We start from the raw sequence: 14,837 nt of genomic DNA, 5'->3' as shown, positions 1-14,837 counted from the left end.
ACAGGTTTAAACCAAATTTACTTAAGCGCTGGATACAAGTGTGAAGGCCTGAGGGGAAAATGTGCAGAGAGGAAGGGGAAATTGAAAGTGATTTCCAGCTGTTATGATTTTTTCAATTATATATTTCTGGGGAAGAAACCGAGAAATCCATCAAAAAGGAACTATTACTGTAGCCTTTAAATGTATATATGAAAAAGTTCAGGAATGAAATGAAAATTCTCTGAACAAGAATATACTATTTTTTATATTTTTATCTCTCTCGAAAGTAGCCTGTAAATTTTAAAGAGGGATTTCAAAGTTAAACTCAGTTTTGTGATCCGTTCTTTTTCAAACAGATAAAGTCCTTGTGAAAAGTGAACAAAGTTACGAGTCTCTAACCTCTGATTAAAATAGTGTAAAATGCCACTGTTTTTGATACTTTCACAAGCAATTTTTGTCATTTAAAATGACCATACACTATATATTTATATGGCCTATACATGTTTGTTCTGGGGTGGATTTCACAAAGAGTTAGGACTAGTCTTATCTCGAGTTAGGACCAGTTACTTGAACTTAGGACTATCAATGCAATTTGTACATCTCCTAGGACTAGTCCTAAGTTAGGACTAGTCCTAACTCTTTGTGAAATCGACCCCAGGTAATTTTCAGTTCCTGAATTTTGATGGTGATATTCAATAAAAAATGGCATTGAATTTGACATTTTGACTGGTGCAAAATGTCCCCTTTGTGTATATGTACAAGCCTCGTTTTCATATTCGATGTTGTCACGTTTATTATTTCACTATGGAAGAATAAATGATAAAATGACATTACACCATTTTAGCGTGAGGTTGAAGACTTGTAACTTGTCCCCATTTTCAAAAGGACTCTATCTATTGGAAAATACTTGAATCTTAATCTGACCTTGGAGCTCCTTATAGAGATGCATGATGTGCAGAAAAGAGGGTGATAAAAAGTCCAGGGTTACATAGAAGGACAAATACAGACAGGGTAAAGACTATGACTAAAAGGTTGGCTAAAAGTCGGTCGCTTGATGATCCTGCGACTGAAACATGACGGCAAAAAAACAAAAAACTAAAAAACTAAAAACAAAACAAAGATCTGCTTACTCTCCCTGACTCTGTAGAAAGCTCCCTGAAAATAAACCAATCTGTCAATGTTCTGATGACAAATTTTGACAATGTCCCTGGAAAAGGATTTTTTCTGATGTTGAATGTGATATCTCCATGATTGTTTTTTAATTTTTTAATTTTATTTTTATTTATTCCAATATGTGACAAAAAAACATACAAATACAAAAAATCACAGCAAAAGCAAACAACAGGATTAAACACAAATGCCCAAAGGGCAGTAAACAAGAAAACCGCGCACAGAAGACAAACGCGAATGGACAACAAAAAGATTAAGGACTAGACAGTACCAACTACCCTAGACATCTACACACCAGATAAACAAATATAAACCGGGCAGAAAATCCTAATTACAACATATTAACCCATTTTTTGTTGTGGTGATCGAGTGATCCATTTCTCGTTGCTATGGCTTTTTCTGTTTTAAAATAGATTGTTGACCAAAACCCCCAGACTATGGAAACCTTTTCCCATTGAATGTAACTCTAAATATATCCGTAACTGTTGTACAAAATGTCCCTGATTATGGAAATGTTTTGCGTATTATGTTAAATGTAATTCTGAATATTGCCGTTATTGTTGTACAAAAATCTCCCTGACTGCAAAATCCAAACATTAGCAGCTTTATTCTTATGTACGGCTGAAGTATTGATCAGTGTCTAGTCGGTTCTTGAAGACACTGGCGATTATCAGTGTTCAAAGCTTATCATCAAGCAACCGACTATACACCGGTCTGTCGTCAGGTCAAGGCATAAGCTGGGATTAAATTCGGGTCATCAGAGTTCTTGGTTTCAGTTGGCTTGCAGCAAACTGAAAAGTGCTCATTAAAGGAAAAAAATATCTTCCCTCTTACAGATTAGAATGTGCGTACAGATATTCATTTTCATTTCGACCGGAGAGTTGCCATAAGAACAGCCCAAGAATATAAATATGATATATTTTTATCATGCTTGTGCAATAATTTTTAGCCATTTTTAAATTGTAGTTTTTCCATCTTCTTTGTGATTTTGTTTACTTTTTATATTATTTCTTTGTTTTCTTCGGTTGTTTGCCTGTAGTTGTGCTTGTCCCTTGTCTTTTGGTTTTTGATGTGTAAACAAGGGTCCCCATTTAGTGGGCCTGTGTGCATGTTCGGGGTTTCCCTTTTGCACCAATGTCATTTCTTTAATGTATTTGTGCAATGAAGGTAATAAAATAAAATTAAAACAAAAATAAAAAAGAATTTTTTTTTGGAGTTGTTATAGTTGAAACAAAGACAAGATGGCTGCTCCAGGAGAAAGAAACCATTTTAGCTCAAAGCCTCTTTTTGGTTTTGTATGATTTTGTTACATAAGAAAGCGCAATCAGGCTGTACGAGACTCACAGTCCCCGACCGAACAGGGCCCTTCTCAATCACAAACAGTAGCTAAGCACAAAGCAATTTTGCTAACCACAAAGGTAGGGAGAAAACGTTTATAAGGAAACACAATTTGTTACCAAAATGAGCATTTATTTAAAGGGGGGACATTCGCCACACATGAAAACCTGCTGTTCTAATATTAGTTCTGTTTTCCAGTTAACTTCCCTTTGGACAACATTTTCCCGCCCTCATACAAAGATATTTTCTACAAGGTGCAACACATGAACCAAAGCTGCAAGATTTTTACAAGGTCTATTCTTATGACACTGCACCGATCAGTCGCGCTAAGCCTTTTGATTCTAACTGCTGTTCGTTCACGCCGTGCATTCAACTGAACAGACCCCATCCAGACAAGCGTGGAGCTTAACATATCATGTCACGGTCTGTTGGTCGGATACTTTCCGGTCTGCTGGAACTGATCACGACATCTAAGGATCTCAAACTTAATGCACTTAATTAATATGCTGGTTAATACTGTGCGGGTTTGATGTGGTGCATCTGGTACTGTCATGGTTTGAGGTGCCTTTTTTAGGGTTCAACAGCATCAGAATTTTTTATTATTTTTAGTTATGGCTTTACTGATGTAGAGACCTCGGCCCAATTTCAGCAGAAAATACTGCTGAGCAAATTGTCTTTGCTAAGCAAGAAACAAGTGGGGGTCGCAGAAATGGTACTTTATAACCGTATGGTGTTCTGGCTAGTATTTTTGCTAAGCAAGACTTTTTGCGCTTAGCACATTTTTGCACTTCAGGCTTTATGAAATTGGGCCCAAGTGTAGCAAAGTATGACCCGTCCTTTACCAGGAAAAGAAATCTGGTGGAGATGCACATTACTACAGGACATTACTCTCAATAGTCTTAAAGCAATCGCACAACATCAGTATTACAGTATTGTCAAAAGGCCCACACTTTGTGTATCACACCTTATATACAAAATAACAAACCTGTGAAAATTTAGGCTCAATCGGTTATCGGAGTCGGGAGAAAATAACGGGAAAACACATCCTTGTTTGCGCACGTTTCGCCGTGTCATGATTTGTGTTTACTTTAAATCCGCAATTCTCGATATCGAGAACTGATAATTGTTTGAATGTTTTCTCAAAAAGTAAAGCATTTCATGGAATAATATTTCAAGGAAAGTCTTTCACCATTACCTTCTGTAAACCCTGCAAATTATTTGTAAATCTGTGAACTTTTAATTTTTGGTGTCCAATGAAAGTGTCCAATGGCTTTAACATTAAACATTCACCAAACATTATCTCACGATAAAATATCACACTGTAACAATTGATGTGTTATTAATTCCTAGGATCACATTTGACATCTTCCCCCGATGTATTCCATCAATTTTCTTAATAAATGCTCAAAACGGCATGGATAACTTTTCCAAGATCAAAACCAATTAGCAGAATCTGTTGGGATCCGTTGGAAATCTTCACACAAATTTTGAAACGTGATTGAGCATAAACTCTTCGTGATAAGCGTCCGGTGTTTTTCGATCAGATTTAATACTATAACCTCTGGACATCATGTCGATATTAATCATTCCTAAAAATCTGAATTCCACTCCCCGGGGAAATCCATCCCATGATGAATTGTCAACTCTGCTAAAGCTACTCGTCTATCATCTTACCTTAAAGTTTCTGTTTTTATTTATTTTTTTGTTTGCCTGTGAGAAGGCCCCTCCATACAGTGTATTTTACAAGACAATTTACAAAATTGGTATTTCTCGAATTAACAAAACTTATCACAATCAATCTGAAATCTCAGTCTGCAATTTGTGTGTATCGGTTCGATCTGCTAGCTTGAACATTGGGATATGAAGTGTAAACTTGCTTTCTTTTGCCATAAAATTTAAGAGAGTTTACCAAACGTATACCTTCCCTTAGATCACAAATTGCTCATTAGCGAATTGGGTGGCTTGGTTCCCAGGTGCATCAGGCAAGTTTGTTGTCAATGATAAGGTCGTTAATTATTTCTTGTAATGTCGACTGGTAAGCAGCCAACCATATCCACTTCACTTCATTCCAGTGGCAAAGACCTAGTCACTGGTTCCCTCATATATTTTCTCCCAGTTAAATCAATGTCGCTAGGCTGAGGCCAGATTGTTTCCTACTCAATCCTTATATCTGCCCGCGGCCAGGCCAGGTTTCTCAGTTATTTGCTAGTGTTTTTACATATTATATATATCTATTTTTTTTCCCCTCTTTTTATAACTATTGTATTGCTTTTTCTTGTAAATCTTTGATGTGCATTTTTTTAATACATATGTGTGTTTTTTTCATGTTTGCTGGCAAATAAAATGAAATGAAATGAAAATATTGGGGCCTCTAGCGAGCAACCCGATTCGCTAATGAGCAATCGGGGACTTAAAGGGAAGGTACACAATTTTTTAATCACTCTTAAAATTAATGATAATAAAACCTTTGGCCAGAAGCCTACAGCAGCTTTTCATAGTAAAGCATTTTGAGAAACATTTCACTTTGACCCAGGTCAAAATTCCAGTTGAACCTAGTTAACTGGGGTCAACTGGTTCAACTGGATAGTGATCAAACTCGTCCATTTTCCATATTAACCAACTGGTTTGGACTATGTTTAACTGTGTTCAACTAGGTTGAAATTATAAACCAGTTGGTCTCTGTCCATTTTCCATATTAAACCAACTGGTTTTAACTGTGTTTAACTAGTTTACTGTCCATTTTCCATATTAAACCAACTGGTTTTAACTGTGTTTAACTAGTTTATCAACTGGTTTCAACTAGTTCCAGTTAGTTTAACTAGGTTCAACTGGAATTTCGACCTGGGGAAGTGGTCATGTCAAATGATATCAGTTTGTATGCCCCAAAATTTGCATCGATCTGAGAAGGATTATTGCAAGGACTTCCCATTTTGTGTATCCTTGCTCTGGATTTTCAGCAAAATGCGAACACCTTTAGAAATGAAATTTTCACATGTTAGTATTTTTTTAAACATCGACATTTATAAAGGATTAAAACAATTGAACGGTTCCAAAAAGTATACTTTGCCTTTAAAGGTAGGGTCATAGATTGTTTTTGGTCAACATAATCATCATCATCCGGTGAGTAAAGGCTTCTTAGAAGCTGGATGCTCCCACGGATTGTCTAAATTACAAAGTCGCACGTAAATGTGAAAGTTTTAGCAGGATAGAGTGTGACTGTGTCTACTTGCTGAGAAAACAGCAAAAAGCTGTCCCTGAATTTTCACAAGAATGTCAAACCAACCAGTTTAGTGAGGTGGCAGTGGTTATCAACCGCATCTCTGGCCATAGCATTTGCGAACGTACATCAACCCTCTGAGAATCGTTTTCAAACCATATTAATTAAATTATCCAAACCATACTACTTTGAAGGGAATCTTATCTCAGAATACTTTACACTATCAACAGCCGCAGTGCTTCTCATCAAGTAAGTTTTAATGCACATTCATTTTTGACGCATTTACCAATCTATGACTGCACCTTTAAAGGCGTGGCTAAAAATTGATGAATGAATTTCTTGTCGCCATCAAAGTGCAAGGAGCTTAGTGGACCTTGTCGGCTCATTTCTACATCGACTCTAATTAGAAAGGAAATATAATCTACGGAAACCATCTTGAAATCAGAATCTTAAAGGAACACGTTGCCTTGAATCGGTCGAGTTGGTCTTTGAAAAGCGTTTGTATTCGTTTTTTATAAAATGCATATGGGTAGAAAGATGTTGTAAAAGTAGAATACAATGATCCACACAAACATGCCTCGAAATTGCGTGATTTCCTTTTACCTCGTCGACTAACACGTCGGCCATTTATGGGGGTCAAAATTTTGACTCCCATAAATGGCAGACCGTGTTAGTTCTCACAGTAGAAGGAAAACCACGCAATTTCGAGGCAAACTTGTGTGGATCATTGTATTCTACTTTTAAAACATCTTTCCAACCATATGCATTATATACAAAACGGTTACAAACGCTTTTGTTTTGACCAACTCGTCCGATCCAAGGCAACGTGTTCCTTTAACAAGCTTCTGAACAAAAATGGGTTCCCAGCTCAAATATCATGCATGGTACTTTTCTGGGCCTAATTTCATAGGGCTGCATCAGCACAAAAAATAGCTAAGCACAACAAAATTATGCTTACCAGAAAAGGTTACCAGCTGAAATAACATTTTACAGGTTGCATGTGTGAATGGTATCCTACATATTGTTGCTAAGCAGAAATTTGTTTAGCAATGTTTTCTGCTTGGGCAGCTCTATAAAATTGGGCCTTGGGTGACTGATTTCCTTCCTGCCAGTTTATGCTTAGCAGTTTAGTTTCTAAAGCGTTTATTTTTTTATCTGCTAAACAGCTTTGTGAAATGTTGCCAAGTATTCACGTCCGCGAGCCTCTGTGGCTTTGAAAAAAGTACATTATAATTTTAATTGAAGGCACTGGAAACGTTTGGTAAATGTCAAAGACCAGTATTCTCATTTGGTGTATCCCAACATATGCCAGGCATGCAACTGCCCGTTGAAAAAAAATAGGAACATTTTCAAAGGCACAACCCAAGTGCGGAGCGAGGCAGCCGAAACGCCACGGGACATGATACCCACAACGGTACCCTAGAAAATGTTGAGGTTTATTATGCTCTTAGGTGCATCTTTAGCATGTACTAGGCTTATTTTACATGATTGTAGTAGTTTTTTTTTTTTTTTCACGTGTTTTTTTTTTTCGTAAAACAAAAAACAAAAACACGGAATTCCGCGGAAACGCAGAAGAGTTGCATGCCTGATTTGCACAAAATAACAAACCTGTGGAAATTCTGACTCAACTGCTCATCGAAGTTGCAAGAGAATAATGAAAGAAAAAACACCCTTGTTACACGACTTTGAGTGTGCTTTCAGATGCATAATAAAAGGCTCTAGCTGAAGTCTTTTATTATTTGAGTGAGAAATTACCTCCTTCCCAAAAACTCCAGTACTTCAGAGGGAGCCATTTCTCACAATATTTTATACTATCGACAGCTCTCCATTGCTCTTTACCAAGTAAGTTTTTATGCTAAAAATTATTTGAGTAATTACCAATAGTGTCCTGTGCCTTTAACCATGAAGGTGTTGCATGCATGGAGATTTACTACTACACGGGTCAGTTGTCAAAATCCGCTTTCAGTTCAAGAAGCTAGGTTTGTCAAAGTGTTCACTCATAACGGTCAACGATCATCAAATCACACCTCAACGAATTCAACCATATTAAAGTCTTTGAGTCAGAAATACAGTCAATAGACTGTGCAAGTCTCATGCATTGTCGCACATTGGGAACTTTTAAAGTGCACAAGTTTGTCTCCTTCGCCAATAAAGAATATGGGAATAAGGAGGGGGGGGGCAGGGGGTGGTGTCAAAAAATTACCGTTGACCCTAATTTTTAAAAGGTTTTTTATTTAATGGGTCACAGAAAGTGGCAGTAGTAATACTTGTCTTAGACAATTACAAATGTTGTCCATTTTAAGTCGTCATCTAGTTCAGAAACACTAGAGAAACAATAATTTTGCAAATTGTCTTACAGACACTGGACACTATTGGTAATTGTCAAAGACCAGTCTTCTCACTTGGTGTATCTCAACATATGCAAAAAATAACAAACCTGTGTAAATTTGAACTCAATTGGTAGTCAAAGTTGCAAGATAATAATGGAAGAAAAACACCCTTGTCACACGAGGTTGTGTGCTTTCAGATGCTTGATTTTGTGACCTCAAAATCTAATTCTGAGGTCTTGAAATCAAATTCGTGGAAAATTACTTCTTTCTCCAAAAGTACGTTACTTCAGAGGGAGCCGTTTCTCACAATGTTTTATGCTATCAACATCTCTCCATTGCTTGTTACCAAGTAAGTTTCTGTGCTCACAACTATTTTATGTCATTACCAATAGAGGATATAAAAAGGATATAAAAAAGTTCAAATGAACTTCCATGACGTGTCCAGTGCCTTTAATATTCTATTGTTAATGCAGAAACATTTCCCCGTCAATATCGATTTTCTACTTTAGCCTTGGCTTATAAATAAGTGCAATGACATTTTTATGGTAGTAAAACAGTGCATTAAGAAGCAAGATGGAACTCTAATGAATTAAATTCATCACTTACGGTATTGCCGAGGGTAGATATGGAATATATTATTTACAATTCTAGGTCAATACATTTCTTTATGTTTCTCTCGGGTTAGAAATGAAATGCTGAGAGCAATGAAGGATGTCTTTATCCACTTGACTCTTTTGTGAGACCACTATGTATGAACACACTGCGGCCATTTTACATTTCCTTGTTTACGGCGCTGTAACTATGGTAACATTTTAGGGGCCTAATAAGGGGGTAGGCCTACACATTTTTTTTTCAAGGGGAGCACTTCTGGCCAAGTTTCTTTTAACGAAACCCATTGCCATTTTCCTTTACAAAATTCCTTTTCAGCGTCTTTTTTAATGTACGTTGTAAATTTTTGTGCGAAACCTGACATTGGTATAAATGGAATAATTATCATAATTATCACATTAAAACTAAGGAAATTGTTAGTTTAAAAGCCAAGACTTCAAATGGAGGGGGGGGGGGGCTGCTTATACCCTAACAGGGAGGTTGTTCCTTTCAAGTCTCTGCCTCTCATAGCTTTGGAATACCCTTCCCCATAGCATCCAGAAAACCAACACACTCCAGCTTTTCAAAAAAAAGGACTCAAAACCCATATATTTCTGTTATCATGCCGAATGATTTGTTGTGTAATTTTATATCTGTATCAATGCATTGTTTGTATGCATCTTTTCTTTTTGTAGTCTAAGCTTTGTAAAGCGCTTCGATCTCTGCGTGGGCGCTATAAAAATGCCTGTATTTGTGTCGGGTTGGATAAACAAAGAACAATAGGAAGACGACAAATGGCAAGAAAAAAATTCCACAATGGAGAAATGATATTAGAGCATCGGACAATTACATGTAGACTAGAGGCCAGGTCTTTACTCACGCGTGATCGCTTTCTCTAGATCTTCGTAGTAACTATAGCAACAGATCTGCTGCAGGAGGAGAGGATGCAGCTTCTCAAAGGCTTTGACATCTTTGAGACGGGAGTAGATGATGTCCAGGTCTTCGCCAGTACGCTCTGATGGCCTGCAGAGGGGGGGGGGGGCGGAGGGGAGAGGAAGAGGAGAAAAGACAAAAATAGTGTGTAAGGAATCGGAGGAAAGACAGCTGGAAAATGTCACAAGCCTTAGAGATAACCCACGGCAGTGATGGCACCCACCACAGCAATTGCCGTGGTGCCCTGTGCTTTTTCTGTGGTGCTCTCGGCAAGGGACAACTTATTTTTTCCCCTAACCAGAGGAAAATTGCTGTGCCCCTTCAGAGCGAAGCTCAAGGCATGCTGTAACTCTAATTCCACAGAACCTCAGACTAGTAGACAGACTCTCCTCACATTCTAAACTAACTTGAATACACACTTGTTCAGTTAAACAGAAGAAAACAAATGTTGTATGAGGAAACAGAGGAAAGACAACTGGAAAAATTTCTCTGAACCTGAGACAAGTAACACTCTCTCCAGCTTGAAAACTAACTTGAATTCTCAATCGTTCAGTCTTGTCTTTAAGTACCGTCTTTAGCAGAGTTCGTTTTTCTGTGCGCTAGGAGGAGTGTCTTTCTTCAGACATGGCATTCTACAATAGCCCAATGATTACAATAAGATGTTTCTTACCAGAATTAATTTCTTTGCAGAAAAAAAAATAGTTTTAAAAATAAAAAATATTTCGAATTCCCTTTTCGTGTATTTTGATAAGATTGTACAACTGAAAATCTGCTTACTGAACATGCAACTTATTACGATAAGCAAAACTAAAGTTGCCACTCAGTTTGAAATGCCTCAAATTGTTAAAGATTTTCCCCTCCCCTTTACAGATCTTTGTTGAAATCAAGCTGTTCTGAAAAGTTGATGAAAAACACAAAAGTTTTAAAAATCTATAAACTCCATCCCCTGACAGTTTTTTTTGTTGATTTCTCAGCAAGGATAGACACTAAGTATTGAGCTGAATCTTTCACATAACCAAATTGTTGAAAATTTTGTCGACAAGTCGGCATATGACAGTGACAAAAAACAACCCTACCTTTAAGCCGTATAATTTGATTAATCAGAACATTCCTAACACAAGGACAAGAGCCCCAGGGTAAAACAAAACAAAAAACAGAAGTGTCTCTCCATGAAATCTGAAATCATATTCCTAGTAATTTCCCTCCGGGCATCCGAAACCAACATCCACTTGCCACAGTATCAGGCTGTAAATTTAATTTTACAAGAACTAATTGGACATTCAGAAATTAAAAGTATATATAGCCCTTTTCCCCAAAGGTTATAACTTTCGTTCTCAGGAAAAGCCGAGATGCTGAGTTGTACAGCAACCAATCAGAACACTGATACTTCATGGAGGCAATTCGCATTTTTTTTAACTCCCGTGTAAGGGGGTGTTTTGTGTGGACCAAATTTACTTGAGTTTTACAACAACTATTCAGAACTGATACTTCATGCAGGCAATTCGCAGTTTTTTTTAAGGTGTACAAGCATGTTTTATGTGGACCAAATTTCCGTGAGTTGTACAACAACCAATCAGAAATGATACTTCACGGAGGCAATTCGCAGGTTTTTTAATGTGTGAGGGCGTGTTTTGTGAGGACCAAATTTACGTGAGTTGTACAACAACTATTAACTCATACTTCACTAAGGCAATTCACAGGTTTTTTAACATGTGAGGGCGTGTTTTTAAGGACCAAAATTATTTGATTGGAAAGAAAAAAAACTCACTTTTATTATTTATTTATTTATATTTATCTGGACAATGATAGAAGACAAGAACATACAGGCAATAAAGACAAACTTAAGATACAAGTGTAATTTGTGCTACATGAAAACTTGCTGCTGAAAGTACCCTGTATAAAATACCGTCAATTGCCCCGTATTCTTCTGCGAAAGAAATTGTGATACATGAAAACTTGCTGCTGAAAGTACCCTGTATAAAATACCGTCAATTGCCCCCCTGTGCTTCTGCGAAAGAAATTAACTTCTCTCATAAGACATGCCCTAAGGAGAAACTTACAATAAAAAATAGCAAGCCTGACCATCAAAAATAGCAAAAGGGAAAGGCAGTGTTTAAATCTAGACAGAAACTCAGGGGGTGTAAATCTTGACATTTCCTTTTTTTTTTTTTTAGTTTGGTTTGATTGAAAGCGATAACTTTATGGAAACCTTGCCAAGACAGGTCATTTATATGTCATCAGAGACATGCATGAAAGTTCTTGGCAGTATTTTTTTTTAATGGATGTAAAATTTTCTGTAAACACATTTACTGAAAACAAAGAAAATGAAACAAAAAATTCAAAAAAAAAGTTTGTTTCTACTAAATCTCGGAACTCTTAGCGCAATCAGATTCTGCCTTAGTAATTATGCAATATTTTTTAAATGGGTGCAAAATAATGTACACACATTGACAAAAACACAACATGTGTATTTCTAAATGCCTTATTAAAACCTGTTTATTAAATCTAAGATTTCCCAGTGCGATCAAATTCTGCCTTTTTATTAGGCACCGCAATGGGACAATCTGACCTTCATATTAAACTATATTGTAATTGAGAGAGAAGATTTGTGTACATGTTTCATCCATGCGAGAAGATCTTCTGTGCCGTGCGTGTGCAGGCGACAAACAAAAATTCCTCGCTTGTAATTTAAATATCTTAAAGATGCTAATTAGTTGCAATATCACTGTACAAATTAGGTAATCTTTAGGGCTATAGAAAGGCATATAACTGGGTGATTTCATTTAAAGGCACTAGACACCTTTGGTAATTGTCAAAGACCAGTCTTCTAACTTGGTGTATCTCAACATGCACAAAACAACAAACTTGTGAAAATTTGAGCTCAACTGGTCGTCGAAGTTGCGAGATGATAATGAAAGAAAAAACACCCTTGTGCCTTGTCACACAAGTTGTTTGCTTTCAGATGCTTTGACTTAGAGACCTCAGCTGAGGTCTAGAGTTCAATTAAAGAATTTTAAAGAGAATATAGTTCTTTCTCAAAAACTATGTTACTTCAGAGGAAGCTGTTTCTCACAATGTTTTATACTATCAACAGCTCTCCATTGCTTGTACCAAGTAAGTTTTTATGTTAATAATTATTTTGAGTAATTACCAATAGTGTCCAGTAAGACATCTTTGTAGATTTGGAAGATTGCAAATCCACTTCAAAAATATCTTAATTTTGAACTCAAATACATGTAGGCATCAAAGTGTTCTTGAGAAGTGGATGAATATTTGCAGTGTCTAAAATGAGAAAAAGACTGCTCTATTTGAAGATGCTACCTTAGCCCATCTTTAAATTATGTTTCCATCTTATATTGGATTTGTGGAAGCATAGTGTCATCAAAAGGGGTGTCTGTGTGTCTTTTTGACACCCTGTTTTAAATTTGGACGCCCTGTTTTATCTGTCAAAAACGTACAAATGTATTGTAAATGAACAATTTTGACACCCAGTTGTTAAATTTCAAGCAAATATTGACATCCTTTTAAACAAATCCTGGCTAAAACCTTGTATGGAAACATTTACGTTTTGTCTTCTTTTCTCGAACTGACCTGATTCGGTTCTCACTAAAGTGATAATAAAACGGTCCAGGGGCATCTAAGTGACCATCCAGTCCAGCCAGAAAGGATAAAATTAATGCACCAGAAGATAAGATCTGAGAAACCTTTTCCCCTCGCTCTTCCCGAGGGAATTGTGATATTGAGAGAAGATGAGTCTAGATAGTGTTTTATGGATGACTACAGAACCGACTGCATTAAATTGACGTAAGTCGGACACATTGACAGGTAAAATACGGCAAATTAAGCAACAATAATAGCGACCTGTTTTATGAGGCAATGGACTAGGGTAATTTATGTTACTCATTATTAATAAATTTATTGGTTTGTGGTTTGTAGAAAAAAAAACATTAACAAATTTGTCGACCATGACAGAATTGCATTTGAAATTTGAAATTTAAATAAATGTAAGGTACAGAAAAAGATTTAAAACAAAACAAAACATCCCAAAATGATATGCAAGTGCATGCCTTATAAGATTGGGGTTTGTGGAAAAAACAATCACAAACAATGTCATCAATGACCGAGTTACATTTGAACATTTTAAATTTAAAAAACATAAGTACATTAAGATCAACAAACAAAAATCATAAAATAAATGTAACAAGACAATTTGTTGAGCTCAGTTTGTATACTCAGTACTTCCCCCCCCCCCCCGAGTTCTGTGGAGAAGAAAACATGTTGAATGATAATAAAGACTTTGTTGGCAATAATGATGACAGTTTAGCTATTGAGTTCCCTAGATGGGTGTCACAGCCACACATACATTGTTATTATATCATTATCATAATATGTAATAACATACGCTCAGAGTTACACTCTAGAGGTCCCATGGCAGCAGGAAGGATTAATTTACTGAATTACGATCGCATCACCAGGCTATCTCTTTACGATTATTATCGGAATAATAGGCTATTAATATTGCACTTTCCAAATTGACGTTGTAATTAAACTTGGGAATCGATGTCCCACTCGTGCAAGACAACACTGTAATGTGTTGAGCAGGTGAAGTCTATAGGCTCTGCTGTTTAACAGAGGTACTGGACCTGGCATGGAGGCAATTGCCTCTGTGAAGTATCAGGCCTGTAATATTCACTTCCCAGGTCTTGAGTTTAATACTGGACTGCAGGCCCGAGGCCACTGATTTTAGCATCGGGTCGTCTGGAAGTGTTGTATTTTTGTTCAAATGTTGACTTTCAGTCAGAAATACATTTTATTTTTTGGCGAGCAGTGAAGAATTCTAACCCATAATATAAATGAGATATAAAAGTCTTCTCTGTTTGTTCAGATTGGAACAATTTACCTGTGCAAATATTTTGTCTTTTTCTCATAATAATCTCTGTTCTTGTAAAACGAATGTTGGTCCAGTAGACATTCTGAGCTACATTCTTCAAACATTAACGTTCCACCCATTCCATTCTATCACATAGAGTAATGAGTAATGATGTCTCACACAAATTATACACACTACTACAGGTCCAGAGGCCTAAATGCACACAGATTCCAAATGCACAGCAAAAGGAGGCAGTTTACCATAGCAGATGTGAACAGTCCTCATTCACTCAAGTGGCCTCATGTAGCATGAAATTACAAAATATTATATATGGCATTTTAGAGAGCTATTCCAGGCTGTGACACAGAATCTGACAATGCTCAGCAGCTAAACGTATGCATCTTACACTGGA

The 14,837-nt window shown here is 36.7% G+C and overlaps 1 protein-coding gene across 2 annotated transcripts in view; it reads right to left on the bottom strand.

Annotated features, from left to right (window-relative positions):
• LOC139948898 (rap guanine nucleotide exchange factor 4-like) overlaps positions 1 to 14,837 on the bottom strand; it is an 81,696-nt gene that overhangs the window by 65,162 nt on the left and 1,697 nt on the right. For both annotated transcript variants that reach the window (XM_071947257.1, XM_071947258.1), the window contains exon 2: positions 9,503 to 9,645. In XM_071947257.1, the coding sequence (XP_071803358.1) occupies positions 9,503 to 9,645 (143 nt within the window). The remainder of the gene's footprint in view (positions 1 to 9,502; positions 9,646 to 14,837) is intronic.

Source organism: Asterias amurensis, chromosome 16 (genome assembly GCF_032118995.1).
Source record: "Asterias amurensis chromosome 16, ASM3211899v1".
In the NCBI taxonomy this organism is placed as follows: domain Eukaryota; kingdom Metazoa; phylum Echinodermata; class Asteroidea; order Forcipulatida; family Asteriidae; genus Asterias; species Asterias amurensis.
The sequence above is the reverse complement of the archived record's forward strand: the minus strand, read 5'-3'. Positions and strand labels throughout refer to the sequence as shown.